Source organism: Marmota flaviventris, chromosome 7, assembly GCF_047511675.1.
Source record: "Marmota flaviventris isolate mMarFla1 chromosome 7, mMarFla1.hap1, whole genome shotgun sequence".
Classification (NCBI taxonomy): domain Eukaryota; kingdom Metazoa; phylum Chordata; class Mammalia; order Rodentia; family Sciuridae; genus Marmota; species Marmota flaviventris.
The window spans coordinates 124,633,135-124,656,376 of record NC_092504.1 but is presented as its reverse complement, the minus strand read 5'-3'; the positions used below and the strand labels follow the sequence as shown (position 1 = coordinate 124,656,376).

The following is a 23,242-nucleotide window of genomic DNA, read 5'->3' as shown; positions in this document are numbered from 1 at the left end:
ACTAGGATCATAACTAGGATAAAAATGCATTGTTTAAAATTTAGCTATGTCTTAGAAGAATTTTATAAGAATTGAGTTAATTTAGGCACTAGAAAGACAGCAAATGTTTTTAGTATTAGGTTTATGATACAAAAGTCTAGCGATTAGATTTTAATGATATCCTTCTAAATTGTTGATATATTCCTAATACCTAATAGCATAAACAAGAAACAAATACCCTTTTAAAATTTCATATTCTTATTAATTTTATTCATTCCTTCAATAGATTTTTATGAAGCATTTTCCATGGGCTACATATTCTTCTTGGTCCTGGGGAAATGAGGAGAAGAAAGGAAATATTTATTCTCACAGAGTTTATTTGAGAAAGTTACTACTATAAACATTCAATTTAATAAATATTTATTGACCATCTATACAGTATTTTCCTAACTCTAGTGTCATCTCTCTATATACAACCACCAAAGTGGTGTGTCTTCTTCCACTACTTACAATTTGAAACTATAGATAGATGGCATTTTCCTCCCTATCCTAAAACAATTCCACCCTCATCTGTATTCCCATGAGACTTTGTGTGCACCTGTTAATAAAACGAAGATCACACTACAGCAAGCTTCTGCGACTACCCATCCATCTTCCCCTCCATGTCTCCATGAGGATACAGGCCCTGTGATGTCTTATCCCCATGAAGAGCACAGGAGCTGAAGACAATGGAGTGTATAACTCCTCCCACAGAAGACTTTCCCTTCAAGGGAGAAGGGGAAAGGGAGATAGAATAATTCATTCCTTATAAGACAAAGACTTCTTTAAGAGATGGGAAATCTGTCATGTAAATTTCATGCTAAGGGAGCCCCAGTATAATAACAGTCTTAAAAAAAAGGGAGAAGAGTTATTTAACATGCTAAATGAGGAATGTTAGTTACCAACTTTATAAAAGAAAAAGAAGATAACTTTCTCAGGTATTTACATTAAAACTAAGTGAAGTTAGCCAATCCCCCCCCCCAAAAAAAACAAATGCCGAATGTCTTCTCTGATATAAGGGGGGGGGGGCTCAGAATGGGGTAGGGAGGGAGAGCAAGGGAGGAAGATTACCTCTAGATAGGGAAGAGGGGTGGGAGGGAAAGGGAGGGAGAAGGGGAATAGCAAGGATGGTGGAAGGGGAGACCCTCATCCTTATACAAAATACATGTATGAAGACGTGAATTTAGTGTCAACATACCTTATATACAATCAGAGATATGATAAATTGAGGTGTAAAGGTATATTAAGAATTGTAATGCAAAAAATAAAATAAATAAAAATAAAACACCTTGAGGGAATTCAAATGTTTAGACATGACAGCCCTCCAGTCTTACACAACTGGAAATAAGGAAGCCCAAGTATGAAACAGCTGTATGTGCAGATAGGCATTTAATAAATCTTGAGAAAAAAATAATTCAGAATTCCCTCCATAATCTGAGTTTCCACGTAGGTGAATGTTTGGTCAGTAGGCCAATAAGGGTGATATACTCTACCCTCCCCTGCTCTGCCCTAAAGAACTAAAGAACTGCTCTCCCCTAAAGAACTCTCCTATCATGTTCTCATTCATCTCCCCTCTGCACAATAATCAGTGTCCCCTGGACACTTCACCTCTAGTTACTGCTGTTATACTGAATATGCCTACATTCCTTATCTAAAGTATGTCTTCTCTTCAGAGTTATCTCCTCAGGTCTAAACTATCTTGTGCACGGTGTGTAAGCTGTGTGCCTGAAAATCTTGCGTCACCCACAACTTGTAATATCTTTGTTAGTAACTCTACTTCCGGCTTATCTTTTCTTAAATGAGTCATAAGTAAAGTGAACAAGTGATAATGAATAGAAATTAGAGACACAGAGTTGTATACTATCAGTTACTGGTAAGATTAGAACAGTCCCCATTTACTGAATGCCACGTCATAAATGATCCTAGCCTGGGATTCAAAGATCTGAAAAATTGCCTTTCGGGTGGCCAGAAATGCCACATCATCTCACAAGCGAAATAAGAATTTCATGGGACAGAAATAGAGCCAATATGGGGTCCTTAACAACAACAAGAAGGCAGGGAAGATAATGTCCTTACTTTTCTTGGTATAACTGTTTAACATTTTCTCTTCCCTATCCCAGTCCCTCCTTTCTTCCAAAAAGACTCCTTGGGGAAACACGGAAAACATTGAATGCTTTCTGAATGGAAATATGTTCTGTTTATGGAACTCCTTAAGGTCCTTTCATGTGAATTGACCATTTCCAGATTTAAATAAGAGGCTGACTAGATTCATGAGAGTTTTCAGAATTGCTATGTTGGTTGCAAACCCAGGACTTCAACAGAGTAGAACTTTAATGGGAAGAGGAACTAGAGACGTTGCTCTACATGTTTTGTATTTTGGCTTTTAATATATATGGTTTTGAGTCATTGTAGAAAAAGCCTGAGGTCAAGTCCCAAATTATTATCACTGTTTCCATTGCTATAGGGACATAACAAGGTAACCAGTTTCAAGAAAACACTCTCCAGGGCTTAATTATTTGCTTATCTCAAGAAGCTGTGTAATTTACCTCTTGTGGTGATCTGATCTATAATGATCACCTTCTTTGTTTGGTTCTTAAGGACCCCAGCTGGATTGGGGGTATTGCTCAGTGGCAAAACACTTGCCTACTATGCAGGAGGCCTTGGGTTGATCCTTAGCACCACTAAAAGAAAATAAGTCTTTTAAAGGACCTGCTTTGGCCACCCTAATGCAGTGACTTGATGGTGATGACATTCCTTTACAGCCTGAACTGAAAGAGCCTGCAGACCACACTCGGGCCCTCAGTACCATTGAAAGTGCCACGTTTTCCCCCAAGGTTAGGTAATGAGCAGTTGTGACCCAGAGGCCAGCCTGACTCAGACTGAGTAAGAACGTTACAAAAACAGGGGAACCATGAAAATCTTTTGGAAGCTCTTGGTTTCCTCTATAAATAATGGCAGTTAGTTGTAGAACAATGAAAACTAAAACCATGACTTTTTACATGGCAAATAAGATGTTTCCATTTTCTCCATAACAGGATAAAATCTAATTATTTCACACATATTAAAATAAAATAATTTGATTTCAGTGCATATGTACATAAAAAAAATCTCCATTTTATATGCAGGCCTTTTGCGTTGCAGAGTTTGAACTTTGACCCAACAATACAAATACACACATACATAAATATTATGGCAACCTTTCAAAAAAAATAATCTCAGAAGAAATGTAAAGTGAAACCAAATATAGATTCCTCAACTATTTAGGCTGCAAGTGTTCATTTTGATGAATGCCTACAGCCCTGTAATATTGCTGAGCAGACCAAAGCAAGAGAAACTGTACTCTCCCTAAATATAATATCTCAGGTACTATCCTTAAACTTTTTTAGATCTGGGTGGAAAAGTTTAAAAATATAAATACATTTTATTTTTCAAATTGCAATCACTAGAAATTCTAGCTACCAAATATAAAATGCCGTTATAATTAAATTTACATTTTCATCAATGAATTGATTGTGATAAAGTTTCTAGAATGTTCAATATGTTCACTTGGGTTCGGGACTGATTATTTTGTTTCCTCACTGGTATGTATTTTTTCCATTCTTCCAAAGTTGCAGGTTGACTGAGTCACTTAAAAAAGAAAGGTCTTACGTGCTATGTAGACTAAACTACAAAACCATTAGATTTCACTCCAATACTGATTTTCAACCAAAATACAATGTCAACTCTTGTCTTTTGTACAGACCTGTAATGCCCGCGGAATGCAGAGCCTCCATACAACCTGCGCAGACCCTGAACTCAGAGTGCTCCCGGCTCTGTCGCAACGGCTACTGCACCCCCACAGGGACCTGCTGCTGCAGTCCAGGCTGGGAGGGGGACTTTTGCAGAATCGGTTAGTATTTTTGTTGTCATAAGAAAGACTGGGGAATGGGATTATTCTTAGGTTCTCAAGAACTCAGCATTAGCTATTCCTTCTAGAACCATCTAGGGTTCAGAATACAATACTGTGAATGTCTACTGGCTTCTGAACTTATACATGAAATCTTTTCCATTTCCGTAATGTAAACTATTCACGTGGGTAAGCTCATTACAAACATGAGAAAACTTTAAGTGACTGAAGTCCCTTCAAAAAGTAAAAAAAATGAAAACAGCCCAACCAGGTCATCTCTACTGGTGCTCAGCCTTGGGTCCTGAGCTCCACGCGAGCCCTACCCATGTGCTAGCATTTTCCAGACACCCCATAAATGCCCTCCCTGGCTTTACTGCTCACTTTCTTGCCACACCACACTCGAAACAGGGTTTTTCAGTGAGTGTTTCTAAATAAAAAGGGAAAACGCAATTATCTGGGGGCATATTATGAGATTTTTAATTCTGTTTGCCACTCCCTTGGGAACCATTGACTAGGTGTGCAGCTGCTCAGAAAAAGCAAGGGAGATTTATTCAGGGTTATTCTATCCTTTAACATAAGATTTCCTCAATTTTGTGCAAAGTTTAAGTTCTACTTGGCATGAAGTAGGAAAATTGGATAAATTAAAAAATGTAGAGTTTAAGATATAGATGTTAAAAATGTATATTCGACAACCAGCATATACATATTACTTAGAAAAGATTTTGACCTCTGCTATAAAAGTACGTCTTGCTGATGAGAAGCAAAGCCCCAGAATAATATTTAATAGTATTCTTATACATATATGCTCTTTATTGTGCTTTCTAAAGATGTATTTGTTTCAAAAGTATAACCATAACTTGTCTATTTAATATATTGTCTAACAAAAATAGCCAATATTTAAAGCTACACATACAATATAAATTTTAAGCTTAAATTGCCAAAGTAATTTGCAACATAAATAATATTATGTGATTGATTAGTACTATGATTGCATACCTAGGAAAGAACTCTCCTAATTAAAACTCAATAGAAATTGCATAATTCCATTATCTGAGAAGAGTGCTTTCATTTTATTGACCCACTCTGTCTCCCTTTTTGTAGAATCAGTGTCCAAGTATAATAATATTCATATATCTGATAATCTATCATCCTTCAGCTTCCTTTGATTGACAGTACTGACAGTACTAACTCCATTTCTTTTACATAGAATTCATTGTGTTATAATTTTTACTTTACATTTTGTCTAATTTCTTATGTCACCTCAAGTATTCAGTTAATAGATATTTATTGAGTACCTTCTAGTAACATGTTTTAACTAAGGGTGAACAAATTATTTTGAAATAATATGTGATATAAATGAATATAAGAATTCTTTAAGTCAATATGAAGTTTTATTTCAGTGAAGAATTTTAATCTTGCCACTATTTAGTTTTAAAGTGTAAGATAGGTCAAAATTATTTTATAAAAGTAATCATACAGAAAGAAGACAAAGGACTTGGGATATAGCTCAGTTGGTAGTGTGCTTGTCTTGCATGCACAAGGCCCTCGGTTCAATCCCCAGCAACAAAAAAAAAAAAAAGAAAGAAAGAAAAGAAAAGAAGGAAGATAAAAATCCCCAGTCAACCTCTGGCCCCAAGTAGGTATCTCTGGCCCCAAGTAGGTACCAAGTGGCCCTGAAGACCCATTTCTGGACATTTACCCCTAAGCAATAGCAGAGAGAAATAACTCAAAGGCTGTGGATACCACACCTTTGAGGGGCTTCAGCATAGATTGCCCCATGTCCTTTTTGGATAAACAGTGTTGAAAAGATCAGAGGAGCAATCACAGAGGGTGTCAACATAACCTCCACTGTCTACAACACAATTGCTTGATCTACAAAAAGATCCCATTCTTGTGAGACTTACAGAGAAAGAAGGATCCTCAGGCTTACACACAGTACATATCGCGTCAAAGTGGACTAGTTACCACCAAAGTATTATCAAAGAAACTGTACTATGAAACCCATATAGAAATATATCCAACACTTCACAACAATCCATTATACCAAGACCCATCATCAAGAGAAGACTATGGGGGCTGGGGTTGTGGTTCAGCAGTAGAGCGCTTACCTACCATGTGCAAGGCCCTGAGTTCAATCCTTAGCACCACATTAAAATAAAGGTATTGTGTTCAACTAAGTCAACTAAAAAAATATTTAAAAAAAAGAGAGAGAAGACTGTGACCTAAAAAGACTTCACATAAAAGTGGAAGAGAAATCCAACCCAACAGATAAACAAATCTTAACATAGAAATACAAGAAATATGAAAGAACATGGCAACATGACACCTCCTAAAGTTCATAACTCAGTACCAACTGACTCCAAAGATATTGAAGAGGATGAAATGCTAGATAAATAATAGAAAGAATGGTTTAAAACAAGATCAATAAATTCCAAAATAACACATAAAATAATTGGTTGAGTTAATGCAGACACTATAAGATACAGTTGAAAAATTCAATGAAGAGATAGAAATTTTGAAAAGAATTAAACATAAATCTTAGAAATGAAATCTTAATAAGCCAAATTAAAAAAAATCAGTGGAAAGCCCAACCAATACACTAGAGCAAGCAGAAGACAGAATTTCAAGGCTTGAAGAAAAGGCAAATGAATTGGAAGATTCAGACAGTTGTAAAGAAAAAAAATAAGTAACTATAAACAAAAAATGCAGATCTCTGGGACAACTCACTTAAGACTCTCAGGTCTTCAGAAAAGAATAGAGATACCAGATACCAGCTTATGGCATAGAAAACCTATTCCATGAAATAATAGCAGAAAATTTCCCAAATTCTGAGGATGAGATGGATACTTGAGTATTTAGATGGATACTTGAGTATTGGCAGTACTTAGAACTCTAAATAGATATGATCAAATAAGAACCTCTCCATAACATATTGCAGTGAAAATGCCAAAAATTCAGAACAAAGAGAGAATATTAAAATGAAATTGTAGGAGAGAAGCAACAAGTCACTTTTAAAACCAAACCCACCAGAATAACAGCAGGTTTCTCAACAGAAACTCTAAAGGCCAGGAGGACATGGAATTTTGTTTTTTTAAGTGAAAGAAAATTATTGCCAGTCCAGGTTACTATATCCAGCAAACCTACCCTTCAGAATGGAGGAAGAAATAAAAAACTTCCAAGATAAGAATAAACTAAAGGCATTTATGATCACTAACCCAGAATTGCAGAGGATATTTAAAGGAATCTCACAAACAGAAGAGGAAGATAAGTACAACCACAAGAGCACAGGAAAGAATAAATCTCACTAGAAGAGTAGATAAGCATATGAGATACAGGAAAGACTCAAACATTAGAAAAATAATAAAATGACAAGAATTAATACAAGTTTTAATAATAACTCTGAATGTAAATGGCCTCAATTCTTCTATTAAAAGACAAAGAATGGTGAATACAAGACAACTGTTTTGTTTTGTTCTACCTGCCCAAAACATACCTTACCATTAACGACATACACAGATGGAAAATGAAAGAATAGGATAAAAATATTCCATGCAAATGGAGTCTGAAAGCAAGCAGGAGTAGCTATGCTCATACCCAGCAAAGCAGACTTCAAACCAGAAGAGACAAAGAAGACCAGTACATTGTGCTGAAGGGAGCAATCCACCAAGAATATGTAATTACTGTAAATATAGATGCAGCAAACATCAGTAAACCCTATTTTATAAAATGAACACTACCCAGCATAAAAGGACAGAGAGGACCCAATACAATAATAGTAGATGACTGCAATATCCCATTTTCACAAATAGGTCATTTAGACAAAAAAAAAAAAAAAACATCAATCAACAGAAGAAGACACATTCTTACATTCTTTTAGCAGCTTATGGAACTTTATTTAGTCATAATGTAATAAAACTAGAAATCAACAGCAAAAGAAACCACAGAAACTATACAAACATATGGAGATTGAACAATACACTTTTTTTATGACCAGTGGGTTATTGAAGATATCAGGGAGGAAATGTAAAAATTCCTAGACTCAAATGGAGATGGAAACACAATATACCCTGAATCTGTGGAATATTTAAAAGGCAGTTCTATGAGAGAAGCTTATAACTATGACTGCCTACATTAAAAAATCAAAACAAGATCTCAAATAACCTAAATATGTATCTCAAGGTTTTAGAAGATCAAGAACAAACCAAATCCAAAATCAATAGAAGGAAAGTAATAATAAAAATCAGAAGTTATACTCCACATATGTATATTACATCAAAATGCATTCTACTGTCATTTAACTAAAAAGAACAAACAAAATTAAAAAAAAAAATCAGAGCTGAACTAAGTGAAATTAGACCAAAAGAACTATACAAAGGATAAATGAAACAAAGAATTGGTTCTTTGAAAAGATAAATAAGATCAGTAAATCCTTAGCCAAACCAACCAAAAAGAAAGAGAAGATCCTAATTAACAAAATTAAAGATGAAAATGGGGATGTTTACAACAGATATCATTGAAATCCAGAGGATCCTTGAGGACTCTTTTGAAGACTTATATTCCAATAAATTATAAAATCTAGAAGAAATGGATAAATTTCTAGATAGCTATTATCTACCAAAATTGATACCAAGAGGTTATGAAAAACCTAAATAGATCAATAACAAGCAATGAGACTGAAGCAGTAAAAAAAGTCTCCCAACAAAGAGAAGCTAGAACTGTATGAATTCACTGCTTAATTTTACAAGGCCTTTAAAGAAGAACTAACCCCAATGCTCTTCAAACTATTCCATGAAATAGAAAGGAAAAGAATGTTTCCAAACTCCTACTCCCAAGGCAGTAGCCTTCTAATACCAAAACAAGATAAGGAAACAACAGAAATAAAAGGAAGGCAGGAAGGAAGGAAGGAGGGAAGGGAGTGAGGGAGGGAGGGAAGAAAATTAGCAACTAATATCCCTGATAAGCATAGATGCAAAAATCCTGAATAAAATACTTTCAAACTGAATTCAGCAGCACATCGAAAAGATCATACACCATGGTTTCATCCCAGAGATGGAAGGATAGTTCAATATAAACAAATCAATAAACGTAATAATACCACATAAACAGAATCACAGGTAAGAATCACATGATCATGCCAATAGATGCAGAAAAAGCCTTTTACAAAATTCAACATGGTTTCATGATAAAATCCCTGAAGAAAAAAAGATATAGAAGGATCTTACCTCAACACAATAAAGGCTATATATGGCAAACTTAAAGCCAACATTATATTTAATGGGGAAAAACATGAAATGATTTCCTCTAAAGTCATGACTGAGACAAAGAAGTTAACTCACTCAACACCCCTATTCAGTATAGTCCTTGAAAGTTTAGCTGGAGCAATTAGGCAAGAGAAAGCAGTAAAAAGGTATAGAAATAGGAAAAGGAGTCATCGGATTATTCCTATTACAGAAGAGATGATCCTAGGCTTAGAGGACCCTAAGTTTCCACCAGAAGACTCCTAGAGCCCATAAAATTAGCAAATTAGCAGGATACAAAATCAATATAAGGATTAACAACTTTCCTATACACTAATTCATAACAAACCTGCTGAAAAAGAAATCATTCCATTCACCATAGCTTTAAAAATAGTAAGATGCCTATGAATAAATCTAACCAAGGGGTAAAAGACCTATTCAATGAAAATTATGGAACACTGAAGAAAGAAATTAAAGAAGACACTAGAAAATGGAAACACCTCCCATTTCCATGGATCAGCAGAATTAATATTGTTAAAATGGCAACATTGCTGAAAGCCATGTACACATTCAATGCAATCTCCATCACAATACCAATGACATGCGGGCAGGATGGTTCACCCCTGTAATCCCAGCAACTCGGAAGGCTGATAAAGAAAACAGGTTTTAGAGGAAATGATTTCATGTTTTTCCCCATTATTCAGCTGTAAGGAAGGATGAAATCATATCACTTGTAGGAAAATGGATGAAAATGGAAATCATATGGTTAAGTGAAATCAGACAGACTCTGAAAGACAAATTTTAGATATTTTCCCTCGGATATAGAATCTGACATGAAAGTTGTCACAGGGAGACTATTAGAGAAAAGTTGGGGGGGATGACGAATATGATCAAAGTATGATATATATATATGTGTGTGTGTGTGTGTGTATTTATATATATATACACATATATATATTTCATTGTAGTATATATATATACTACAATGAAACCCATTATTTTGTATGATCAAATGCACTAATAAAAAAATTTAGGATTAGGCTGGGCACAGTGGCACACACCTATAATCCCAGTGGCTTGGGAAGCTGAGGTAGGAGGATTATGAGTTCAAAGCCAACCTCAGCAAAATTGAGGCACTAAGCAACTCAGTGAGACTCTGTCTCTAAATAAAAAATACAAAAAAATAGGGTTGGGGAAGTGGCTGAGTGGTTAAGTTCCCCTCAGTTCAATCCCTGGTACATCTACACACACACACACACACACACACACACACACACACAAATTAAGATCTAAAAAGAACATATTTTTTTAAAAAAAGAAAAACAAAAAACTTTTTTAAAGTTATCTATTCAGGATATTTTTGTCCCAAGCAGGAATTTGATTTGTATATGCACATGGTTTACTCATCTCTCAAACATTTAAAGAGAAATTGTCTTTATTTTCTTTTTTCTTTTCCATGTGTCAACTGCAGACCTCTGGATTTTGAATAATGTGTTCAGAAAGGTGAAAATGACCTGGCCAAAGTATAGAGAAATGTATTCAAGGAATTTGAATCTGTCTATAATAGCTGCACGCCCCAGATTTATCTTATCAGTAAATGACAATATTTATATGCCAAATGTATGTCTGCATCTTATTTTAGGAGTAAGTCACCTATATTGCAGGAGTAACCATTGTTTAATGAGGAAATGTTGTGCTGTATAGTAACCCTAAAAAGATTGCTTAGCAAGTCCTTCCTTGGCCAACTGCTCTTACTCCAGAAGTGGGCTTTAAGGTGTGATCAGGGAGCAAAGCACGTGCCCTAAGCCCTCTGCAAGCAGAGGGAAGGAGTTTGAGGGAGCCAAAATCCAAAACTGACCTCACCTTTGTGTTGCTTTGGAGATGCTCCAGCCAGTGGCCTCCCAGCAGGCCTCTGGGGAGCAGAGATCTGAAAAAGATGAAATCTTTGTGTTAAATGAAGTCAGTTCTGTGGAGGACTGAAATTGTTTCTCAGGATCTCTGCTTCTCTAGAAATGTCTCCCATTGTCTTGAGTTCTAGTCTCCAAATTACCATGGATCTGAGAAACCTTCCTTCTTACTTACACGTCTGTCTTTCAAATCATTCCTTCTTCTTTCCTCGCCTTCCCTTATTCATCAGATATTTATTGGCCTCCCGATCAGCACTGTTTCTAACTTACAGAATAAGAGCCATGTTATTACTCTTTATTTTTTCCCCTTTCCAGCAAAATGTGAGCCAGCGTGTCGTCATGGAGGTGTCTGTGTTAGACCCAACAAGTGCCTCTGTAAGAAAGGATATCTTGGTCCTCAGTGTGAACAAGTGGACAGAAACATCCGCAGAGTGGCCAGGGCAGGTATTCTTGATCAGATCATTGACATGACATCTTACTTACTGGATCTAACAAGTTACATTGTATAGTTTCTGGGACTGTTTGAATATTCTTTTCCAGTGGGCATTTATTTTTTATCCTGTCATTAAAAAGAAAGACTGCTATCCTGCTACACACTCCTGTGATTTCATTTTCTTTTATTAATTTAAAAATAATTTGCAGAAATGTGCAGATCCTCTGTGTGTATGTTGCACGTTTGTTCACAGATGCACGCACACACCCACACTCACAACCCCTGTCCACGTGGTTGCATAACAGATGGGTTTTTAAAATATATACTTCCTTGTGTGGAGTAATTGACACAGAAATTCCATTGTAAATTGATAATGGAATTTTTATGTCACCATAAGAGAGTATTTGACTTCCCAGGAATTTTCTGTCTGTAATTACTGAAGTCAACTTTAATGAGGTTTTGAAACATCACTGTGCAATCTGATGGATCTAATAAAAAATGGCAATATTTTTATATTAAAAGACTATAATATGAGAGAATGTTTCAAAACTCCCTCATGAATTTCTAAATGAACAACTTGATAAAAAATTGTAATCTTCGTTTTTATCAATGTATCCCCTTGCAGAATGATACCTACCCACTTACCTTTTTATTTGGCAAAGCAATCTGGTTACTTTGGCTTAATCTCAAGATTGTTTTCAAATGTTTTATAATGAAATCATAACAGCCTATTTTTAAATCAAAACTTCCTAAAAGGTCTGCTCTTATTGTATATTTTATTTAACAATAGGCACTGGGTTTGTGTTACATATTTATATTTTTTATTTTATTTTTATAATATAGACATCACCTAGATGAAACACCTTTACCCTGTCCTGTAAAATACTAAAGTTACATTTTTCACCAACTTAATTGGAGAGAAGGGGAATGAGAAAGCAGTCTTTAATGTGCTGTGGATCTAATCTAACAATGTATCCTTTGCCAACATGTAATCATTAACGACGGATGAAAAAGCAAGAAAACAGCCAATCCTTATAAAATTGCAGCATTAAACATTTGTAAAGTGCCTCTCACCATAGCAGGACTGTCAGAGTATATGTGATTAGAATGTTACAGATTCCACACTGAATCGAACCTCACTGGAAGAGAGCTCACTCATTTATATCAAATCTGGGCTGTGTAAGCTGTCACTTGTACAAATTTTTCATATAATAATTCTTGCCAAATATGAATTTTCATGTATATGCTCCTTTAGAACTCAATGAAAGTACTCTCTGGCTAATATATCAATAAATTTTCTGTAAATGTTCTGTTCAGGTTTTTAAAAGAAATGACCTGTTCCAACAAGACTGCAGAAAGCCTGGTACACCGTTTTCTTAATGGCCTTCCAGGCCACCTCTTCCCATTTGGATTCTAAAAAAATTATAAGGCCTCTATGCACTACTGAAAAAACACGTCCACCCGTGATGAGCACATACCCCACTGTAGCTGTCCTACTATAAACATTCACTCCTCTGGAATCTAAATTGTGGAAGTATAGATTATGCAGCTTTGGCTGACTTTCCAAACCTGCTTCTTACCTTTAGGAATATGAGCCTCAATTAAATTTTTTAAAAACATTTCATAGCTAGGACTTCTCTGTTGTTTCTAAGTGAGATGCTTACAATTAAAGCACAGTGAACATTTATATAGAAACCACAATGTAGAAAGATTGGTTAAGTACACTGCTCTTGTCTTCCATATATGATTACTTAAGTTTCAAGTGACCTCATGCCAAATGGAAATGGGTTGAGAAATCTTGGTTCAGTGCTTCGGGAACAATAGCCTGCATTAAAAAGTGCATGCATAATTTTGCACAATTTAGATTCAATTGGCAGTCTATTCAAAGAAGTCTCAGGATTAAATGAGCATGGAGACCAAATTGCCCTCTTACCCCAGAAAAGGGGTGGTCCCTTCTAGTCTCACTAACACTTCATTGGCCCAACAGTGTGACAAATCTTGCAATGAACCATGCAGTAGCCTGCATCTGTAGGTTAATAGCAATCTTTTGTCTCCATTGCTTTCTCTTCATAGCCCTTTTACTGAATTCCATCACAGAAAGTTTTACAATTAAAAAAAAATGTCCTGACAACCATTTTTGTAAATGGACCTTACCATCTAATCATCCCTTATTCAACGTGGGTGACATTAACAAAATGTGAACTTCTTGTGAGGGAGCCAGCTGTCTAAATCTGTCAAATCGTGCAGTTTTATTACACATTCTCCCTTTCATAGTTTGAGTGAAAACAATAAGGATACTGCTATATAGTCAGTGAAATCTTAAAAATCAAACGTATCTTCTTACATCATTAATCTCTCCATCTCTTCCCCAAAAGAAAAGGTGTTCTATTGCCATTACTTCTCCTATTTAAAATAATCTATATTAAATTAACCAGACCCAGAGTTTTTTATAGGTCTGTTTCCCAAGTGAAAGAGTTTCAAGTGACTTGGAAAAACATATGTACCCCAGGTGTCACTGCCTTTTCTATTGTGAGAGAATAAAGGACCAAATTCCTCTAAAAAGGAGATAGCAAGATCCATGGATATTAAACCCAAGCAAAGAAAGTCAATCCTTTGGAGTCATTTCTTTCTGCTCTTAGGAGAAAAGTAGCAACCAAAGGTAATTGATGGCTACACATTTTAAATTAAGTGGCCAATTCGAGAAACTTCTTTGACCCTCTTTTTGAAGTAGATTTTTTTAAATGCATGACCTCAGTGATTTATGATGAGAGGCAGGTAGGAATTGGTTAAAAAGGATGAGTTAGGGAAAAGTAATTGTTTCATCACACAAAAGTCAAAATCTGCTCAGTTCATAAAGTATACAGTCTAAAATAGAAGAAAAAGCTCCTTGATATGAATCCTAATGTGTAAGGTAAATGTGAAACAATGAAGGGGACGAATGTGTATTAGGACGCCCTGTCCATTTCAGAGCTTAAGCGTCGGGTGTCAGTTGAATGTGGAATGATGCTTATGGTAGTTTCAAATATTTTGAAATAACCTTTCTACCACTGTCTCTGCCAAACTCTTGTCCTGATTCATAGAACCTTCTTTTCTTGACACTTACTTAAGATAATGAGACGAAAACAGAATTGGCAGATCACCAAAGTGAAAAGGAGGAAAAACTTAAGAAACTTAGGTGATGGCAGAAGTCCTTCCATTGATACCTTTTCTTCTTAGAATTTTATTGCAGTAGAGCTATTCTAAAGTATCTTATATTATTACAAAGAATACTCAGAAGTTTTCTCAGATTAGTGGATCTGTCTCATAAAGAGAGCAAAGAAACCCAGACATATAACATACACACACAGCCTGGCTAAAAACTATTCTCTGCATATCATTTATACTATACAGAATATACAGAATAGTCATTTATACAGAATAATCACTTCTGCACTTATGTGAAAATAATTACAGAATAATTTACTAAAATTTTTAAATCCATTTGTTTTCTATATTGCTTTGATCTCTGAATTATAACCCTACAAAAAGTAGACTAGGTGTAAGATTATTGGTCAGATGCTACATTTATTAAACACATTAATTTAAACCTTTATTTGACTTAACTTCCTGTTAAGTCTCTTAGCCTTAACACATAAAAGAGGAGCCATGTCTAAATTTTTAAGAGGAAAAATAAAGCATGCCATGGGAAGTTGCAGTGGAGAGATTAACAAATGAGTTTCTGAGCATCTGTCTAGAACGTTACTGAAGATATCGGTCTTCTCCTGCCCTCTCCCCTCCCTCTGCCTCCACCTTTCCTTCTCTCTCTCTCTCTCTCTCTCTCTCTCTCTCTCTCTCTCTCTCTCAATCTCTTCCCTCTCCCCTCTCCTCTATTTTCTTTCAGTTTGGGCTAAATAAACCTGTCCTTACTATATCCATTAATTACATATCCTGGGCCAGTAGCTGTGGATTTGGCTCATTATGATCTTTTCTTTATTTTCCTGAAAAATACCCTCTTCTGGTATCACATTTGTTCAAATTCTGTACCATGAGGAAGAGTAGACAAATAACATACTAGATGGATCCATTACAGTCACTTAGAGAAATCATGATGAGCCACGTGGCTGCTGGTCCAGGAGCTCCCATGCAGCTAGTCTGTCGTAGCCACAGGAAAGACACTGAAACAGCCCCAGTCAATAGCTGAAGCTAACAGTCAGGAATAGGAGTAGCTGTTTCCTATCCAGCAATAGCCATCTCTCAGGAGTCTACTTTAAAGAAGATTATTCCAAATCTGTGGGGGAAAAAATAATAAGAAAAAATAGTTCCTCTATGCAGGCTTCAGAATCTTCTTTCTCCACCCCTGGAGTTAAATTTGAACTTTGTAGAGAACTCAGATCAAAGTACCACGTCCAGAAAATTGACAGGCCTGTTCCTAGGAACGCAGCTAGAATACCTTCTGTAGAAAGTTCCTCTGAGACTATCAGAAATAAATGTTTGCTATCTTACCCTCTTTCTCTTTATCGCACCTCCAGTAATTAATATGATATCAAGAAGGTGGGAAACCTAGAAAAAGAAACATTTAGATATAAAAAACATGGCCGTGAGATTTGACAAATGCAAATGCCAGCCAACTTCAGACCTTCTTCCTCTTGACTATTGCCTTTGAATAATTTTTGTAAATTGCCTTCAAGGAACTTTTTAGGAAAGTGAGAGGCGTTTGTGGGAGTGTGAGGGAGTGTGTACACTCATGCCCTTCTTAGAACAGCAGTGTCCCTAGCTGCTATGGAGAGATTTGCTCACTTACAATTTTCTTAAATTCTTTATTAAATATGAGCCCAAGACACACCCATCATTTACCTTGCTTTCCCATACCATTTGTAGAGGTCAGATACCAGTCAGCTGAAAAAACAAAATGAAAAAATAATGAATCTCTTGCATAAACATAAAACCTTACACCTAAAACCTGTTGTTCTTTTATTTAGCCAGACAACAGTGCATTAAAAATAAAATGCTACCAATTCAACATTAACTCAAAGATTACCTCCCATGTACATCATAAAGTCAAACATTATTTCTCATGTGTGGTTTTCTTTTTTATTTTGGACTATGTAGATTATTTATACTTAATCCAAAAATATATGTGTATGTGTACAGTCAAGTTAACATACATGTATGGTGAGTTATCTCAATTGACTAGAACCTTTTAAGTAAGCACACACACATATTTTAGCACATAGTACATACAGAATAGGAAAGACTATTCATACTGGCTAAATATAGCAAGCTTTTTTTCACAGTTAGAAACTAATTCTTGCACTAAAAAAGAACAAATCAGGCTGGACTGGTGATGTAGCTCAGTAGTAGAGCACTTGCCTAGCATGTGCAAAACTCTGGGTTCAATCCCCAACACTGCAAAACCAAACCCAAAAAACTAGTTAGTAGCTTCCATTCAAATGAAGGAGGTATGATCAGGTTTGGAATGGTCTATGCCAAAATGTATGTTACATGCTTCTTCACTTAATACTCTAAATCTGAGATAAGACCTTCCTGGAATAAGTTAAGACTTCATGTGCAATAGGGTTCTTTTCATAATACCATTACCAAGAAGACAAACTGACAAACTTATAAGATACCAGATATTTCCCACATCTCATTAAAGTTATGAGTTGTATTTGGACATGAGTTTCACCAGGAATCAGAAAGTAATAAGATAAATGATGCTGATGTCCAAGGAATTTATGGAACTTGATTCCCTATGCATGCCACAGTAGACTATTTATTTCAAAGACATCCATCTAGTTAGAATTTTTAAAATTGAATAATTGTAATTTAAAAGCCTGAAAGAATATGAAAGGCAAACCCTGTGTCCTCTCTGACTTAATTAATTAATCTGTGATTAGTTTTGTCTGGTTTTAAAGATTGATTATTTGTTTCATTCTTCTAACGTATTTTGGTTTTCCTAGTTGTTCATTTTCTTTTAGACGGTTGAAAATTAGGGCAGTTTGTCCACAGCCTTACTCATGGAAGATTCCAGAACCCATTCATGTTTGGCACAAGACTGTAGGAACAATTAGTAAAATGAGGTCCAGGTTTAAAGGAGCAGAGTTAATACATGACCTAGTTGGGATTTCTACAAATGTTCTTTAGAAAAGTAACATGCAAAGTTATTGGTTCCCATAATCCCTCTGAGTTTGAACTGAGCTGATTTATTTAATCAAGTTACATAATATGCAGTTCTCCTTGATTAATCTTCTACTATTCAGCCATTCATACATTTATTAACTCAAAAAAATATTTATTGAAGTGCCTAGCATGATTAAGTGCTATAGAACAGGCAAGGACGTTTACAAGGATGGGGTTGTGAGCCCAATGGGTATCATGAACGTGTTGGAAGCAAAAGACAATTTCACGTCCAACCAGCTTCAATTCAGCTCAACATTAAAATACAGCATAACAGTACAGATGATCTAAAGAACATCTGTGTGTATCTGTATGTGTGCACACACCCATGTATATATATTTATCTCTGTACAAACACTACATATGTATACACACTATCTATGTAATATATAATATATGTATAATGCATATAAATTCTAACAAGTGTTATTTGTGTTATCTTTAAAAATAGATCAATTGTATCTTGAAGTGGTAAATGCAGAGAATTGGTTTTATTGTTGATCTGTGGATTTAATGATTTTTAGGTGAAAAGGATGTTTAAGTGTATAATTTCCTTTCTTAATTTAATATATTTATGTAAATGCATGCCTGAAATTGGATTAGATTGGCTGTGTTTTGTGTCTTAACGTGATCAAATGTATTAAACTTTATCTTATGACTCAATGTATATGTGCTATTTTAAAATTCTTTTTTACTTAAGAATTTAAAAAATAATCCTGCATATTCAGACTGATTTTTATAAACACCAAATTTTAAAGTGTTTTATGCCCAACCTACTTCCAAATTTTCTGCTTTTGTCAAAACCCTCCTGTCTTCCTGGATAAATGTATCTCATTGATTCATTAAAAGACAAGGCTGTTTCTCTGTAACAGGTTACTACTCCTGAGAGATTAAAAATGTGTAACAAGGTGCTTTTTTTACAAAGTGTCCCCTAGAAGTTTGAAATTAGGCAAGGTGACACCACGGAAGGCGTCCTTCTGCTGATTCCCACAGAAAGTTCCAGAGTTCTCCTTCAGACCCTGTCCTTCTGGCTATTAGAATTTGTCCCCCTGGGGCTAGGGTTGTGGCTCAGTGGTAGAGCGCTCCCCTAGCATGTATGAGGCTCTGGGTTCAAACCTCTGCACCACATAGAAATAAAATAAAGGTATTGTGTCCACTTACAACTAAAAATATATATTAAAAAAAAAAAGAATTTGGCCCCCTAACTTAGCCCAGGAGCACCTCTTTGATTCCTGTGTGTGTCTGTTCCTTTTTTTGAATCCCTGGCAGACTAGAACAGTTGCTGCGCAATATGCAGGTGCCATCCAGCCATGGAAGTGAGTTCATGCTGTGGCTAATTTCTCTGAGTTCCTTCCCTGACCCATGTTTGGCTTCTTAACTCTGCTATCGATCAGTGTAACCAGTTCCCTGCTTTAAATTCCCTGTGTTATACACATTGCAGTTTTTCCACATCCCTTTTTTATATCCTGATTCATCCAGATTCATACATATATTAATAAGAGTGGCAGACACGGAGGAGAAACGGTGTGGAAGAACTAAAAGGGTACAAGATGGGGCTGGAGTGTGACGCAGGGGTAGACCACTTGCCTAGCATGGGCAAGGCCCTGGGTTCCATTCCCAGCATCACAAGTAAACAGATTAATCAGTCAATTAATCAATTTAAAAGGGGCTCGATGGAGTCTGCTTTAGGAGAGCACATTGCTAAGGCCGCGGTGATCCCAGTACCCCAATGTGAGCAGTGAAATGAGGCTGGAGGGTTCCGACTTCCAAACCTGATGCAGATCCCTTGGTTTCCAAGGCAGCTACTAGTGGGAAAGGTCGTTATTTCCACAGTTGTCACTGAGAATTTTCGTAGCTCACATTTGTACTGTTGCAACAATCAGCTGCCAGTTTCCTCGGGAGTCTGACAGCTAATGGGATAGATATTTTTATGAACAGGCTCCTTTACGCTTACTTGCTTTTTAAAAGAAACTTTGAGGCCAATGTACTATTTCCAATGGAAATATAATTTAAAATACCAACCACAGGTAGTACCTCATCAGAACAACAACAACAACAAAATAGTTTTATTTTGTTTCTTCTCTTTGGAATTCCAAAGAGGCCTCTCTGGAGACTAAATCCTACCATCCTTCAAAGAACTGAGAGGATAAAAGGAAGGAAAACAATTTGCATGAAATGTTTCTTCTGAGTTTTCACCATTTGATTTATGTTTGATTTCTATGCACTATTTTCTATGATTAATAAAAAGAATTTAAAAGGAGAAAGGAGGGGGCTGGGAGAGGGAGAAGGCTGGGTAGGTCCTGACTATAAAACTCATTCCACTTGGGATTATGCCAGCATCAGAAACTACTTGAGCTCACTCTTGTAATTTAATAAGATGTTGTCAGATCACTTTGACATATTTATGGCCTTATAATTAAACCTCCTTGATGCAAAATCCATGTGCTTCATGTAAAGCTTATCATAGACACTCTGTCCTATGATCTACAGCTACCAAAGCCACACATGCCAGGTGTATTGGCAGGGTCCCTGGGCCAAGGTTGCAAGATGTGGACGCTGGGTCACCAATTAATTATGCAGTTGGTCTTGGGTATATCTCTCACTGCACTGACAGCTTCCTTATGTAAAATATAAGAGATTCCTTTTAGATCTAACAGGTATCATGAAATATTGCTAATTCCAGTATCCACGTGGATTGCAAATTTGAAATTACCAATTTTACTAGAGATATAAATGAGCCACTTCACTTCATTGATTTTTGGTGGTTAAAATAATTATAAAAGACATTCAGGAGGTTGAGGCAGGAGGATCGAAAATTTGAGGTCAGCTTCAGCAATTTAGCAAAATCCTGTCTCAAAATGAAATAAAGGACTGGGGATGTAGCTCAGAGGCAGAACTACATCTCTAAGTGTGGGAGGGAGAAGGACACTTACTAATTTTCCTCTGGTCTGCTTTCCTCTGATGTATTCTTGAATGTTCATCTTCTGTTCCTTCCATCCTGGCCTGGCTCATTCTTAAGTCCGTTCATGTCATCTAAACCTCTCACTCTGTATTCACTCTAAACACTGTCCCATCTGTACCCATTATTTCCTTCATGCTGAGAAGTGCACAGTTACGGGAAGCTGCCACTCTCTCCAGAGACCTTCATGACTGGTTTTGCAACTGTTGGAAATGTCACTGTTTCTTTCATAAGCTATTCCCAGAGGACTGCTGTAGGTACCCACCCAACAGCTAATAGCATATTCTGGGCACATACAAGGGCATAAATGCCTGGTTGATGTCACCTAAAAGGTGTTCAAGATACAGAAGAGTAACTATGAAGACCATTCCGCTCATGCTGCCCTGACAAAGTACCTCTCACTGGGTGGCTTAACCAACAGAAATTTACAGTCTCACTGTTCTAGAAGCTAAATGTCCAACATGGAGGTTTCAACAGGATTGGTTCCTTCTGAGGGAAGTAAGGGAAGATCCGTCCCAGGTCATCTTTTCCCTGTTTCCTCTTTGTATCACCTTTTCTTTCTGTTCTTTTGTTTTGTTTTGTCTTTTGTTTTGTTTGTTTGTTTTTTTAAGTTAATTTTCGTCCTTTGCTAAGGACACAAGTCATACTGGATTAAGGACCAACCTAATGACCTCATTTTAACTTGAGTCCCTCTGTTGAGACCCTATCTCCCAATTAGGTCACATTCTCAGATACTGGGGTTTTGAACTTGAACATATGAATTTGAAGCATGGGTTGGAAGTCACACAATCCCACTCCTCCATAACACCATGGCTATAGTACAATAATATTCCATTGTACAACAATAGTACAATAATATTCCACTGTCTGAATGTGCCTGAATGATTTCATACTTAGGAGAAGTCTCATATTCATTGTCTAAAGCAGTGCTTCTCAAACTCAAATGTGCCTTCATTTACTTGGGGACATTGTTAAAATACAGGTTCTGATTCAATAGGTCTCAGGCAGAACCTCAGAGTCTTTCTAACAAACTCCAAGGTTGTGTTCATGTTGCTGGTATGTGGGCCATGCTTAGAGGAGCAAGGGTGGAATTCTGTTTAACTTCAGAATAGTAATACTAGAAATGACCTAAAGGCAACATGACTTTCTGCCTCCACAAAGGAAACAATGATATGACCTGTGGGTTTGTCATCTTTCTGTTACTGCAACAAAATACCCGAGATAATCAACTTATAAACAGGAAATGTTTCTTTGGGTTTATAATTTCAGAGTTGTCAGTCCGTGATTGTTTGGTCTCATTGCTTTTGGACCTGTGGTGAAACAGCACATCAGGGTAGGAGCTCATGGTGAAAGGAACTGCTGACCTCATGGCTGGAAGCAAAAAAATAGAGTAAGAGAACCTTGTTCCACAATCCCCTTCAAGTGCACTCCCCCAGGGACATAAAACCTCCCACCAGGCCCCACTTTTTAAAGGTTCCATACCTCTCAGTAGTGCCAAGCTGAGGACCAAGCTTTTAACATGGACCTTTGGGAGACATTTCACATAAACACTTAAGTTTTCTCTGTGCCTTTTGTGACTTGAGAATTCATTTCTTTTTAGTGCTGAATAATATTCCATTGTCTGAATGTACTGCAGCTTATTTATCCATTCACCTACTGAGGGATATCTCGATTGCTTCCAAGTTTGGGGATTTATGAATAAAGCTACTATGAACACCTGGGAACAGGTTTTTGTGTGGAAATGATTTCAATTCTTCTGAACAAATACCAAGGAGTTCAATTACTGGATCATATGGTAACATTACATGTAGTTTTGTAAAATATTGCCAAACCTTCTTCCCCAGTGGCCATACTACATGGCATGTCCATCAAAAATGAATGACAGTCCCTGTTGCTCCATATCCTCACCAGTATTTGGTTTTTTTTTTTTTTTTTTTTTTTTAGTGTGTACTGAATTTTCAGAAATAAAGTTGTATAAATTCATTCCAATACCAAGATATCTGGAACAATGTCAAAAAATGCCATAGAAGCAAATTTGATTCTGTTCACTAAAGAATCATATCAACTATCAAATATTTATGGACTTTTTAAAGCAGGTCTAACTAATAGAATCCTCTGGGATGGTGAGATTTTCTATATCTATACTGTCCAATGGGATAGCCACTAACCACAAGTGGCTGTCTAAAGCTTGAAATGTGGCTGGTGTAAGTAAGGAACTGAATGTTAACTCTAATAAAATTCAAATTTGAGTTGTCTTAGTCCATTTCATGTTGCTAAAACAGAATAGCACAGACTGAGTAATTTTTAATGAATAGAAATTTATTTCTCACAGTTCTGGAAGCGAGTGTGTACACATCAGGGTGTTGGCATCTGGTGAGGATGATTTCTTGCTGCCTCATCAAAGCATCACATAGCCAGAAAGCAAATGCATGCAAACTTAGATCTCTCTTTCTCTTCTTGTGAAGCCACTAGTGCCATCATGGGGACCCATCCTTAGGACCTCTAGTGTATTCCTAATTACTTCCTCACCTCCAAATACTATCAACTTGAATTTGGAGACTAAGTGTTCAACAGATGAATTTTTGAGAGACACATTCAAACTGTATCACCCATATTAAAATAGTATGTTATTGTAATAATAGCTAA

The 23,242-nt window shown here is 36.3% G+C and overlaps 1 protein-coding gene and 1 long non-coding RNA gene across 3 annotated transcripts in view; one reads left to right on the top strand and one right to left on the bottom strand.

The window, feature by feature from the left end:
• Positions 1–11,640, top strand: part of Hhip (hedgehog interacting protein) — a 94,371-nt gene extending 82,731 nt beyond the window's left edge. Inside the window, exons 12-13 of the mRNA XM_027926753.2 lie at positions 3,759–3,907; positions 11,364–11,640. Of these exons, the coding sequence (XP_027782554.1) occupies positions 3,759–3,907; positions 11,364–11,557 (343 nt within the window). The 3' untranslated portion in view covers positions 11,558–11,640. The remainder of the gene's footprint in view (positions 1–3,758; positions 3,908–11,363) is intronic.
• Positions 257–20,741, bottom strand: LOC139706444 (uncharacterized). 2 transcript variants are annotated; one of them, XR_011708032.1, is made up of 5 exons: positions 20,571–20,741; positions 16,315–16,356; positions 15,964–16,020; positions 11,005–11,068; positions 257–309 (listed from the first exon to the last, which is right to left on the bottom strand). It is a non-coding gene; the product is annotated as an uncharacterized lncRNA (long non-coding RNA). The 2 variants fall into 2 exon arrangements; XR_011708033.1 differs by lacking the exons at positions 257–309; positions 11,005–11,068 and adding an exon at positions 15,694–15,748.
• Positions 20,742–23,242: the final 2,501 nt, after the last annotated feature.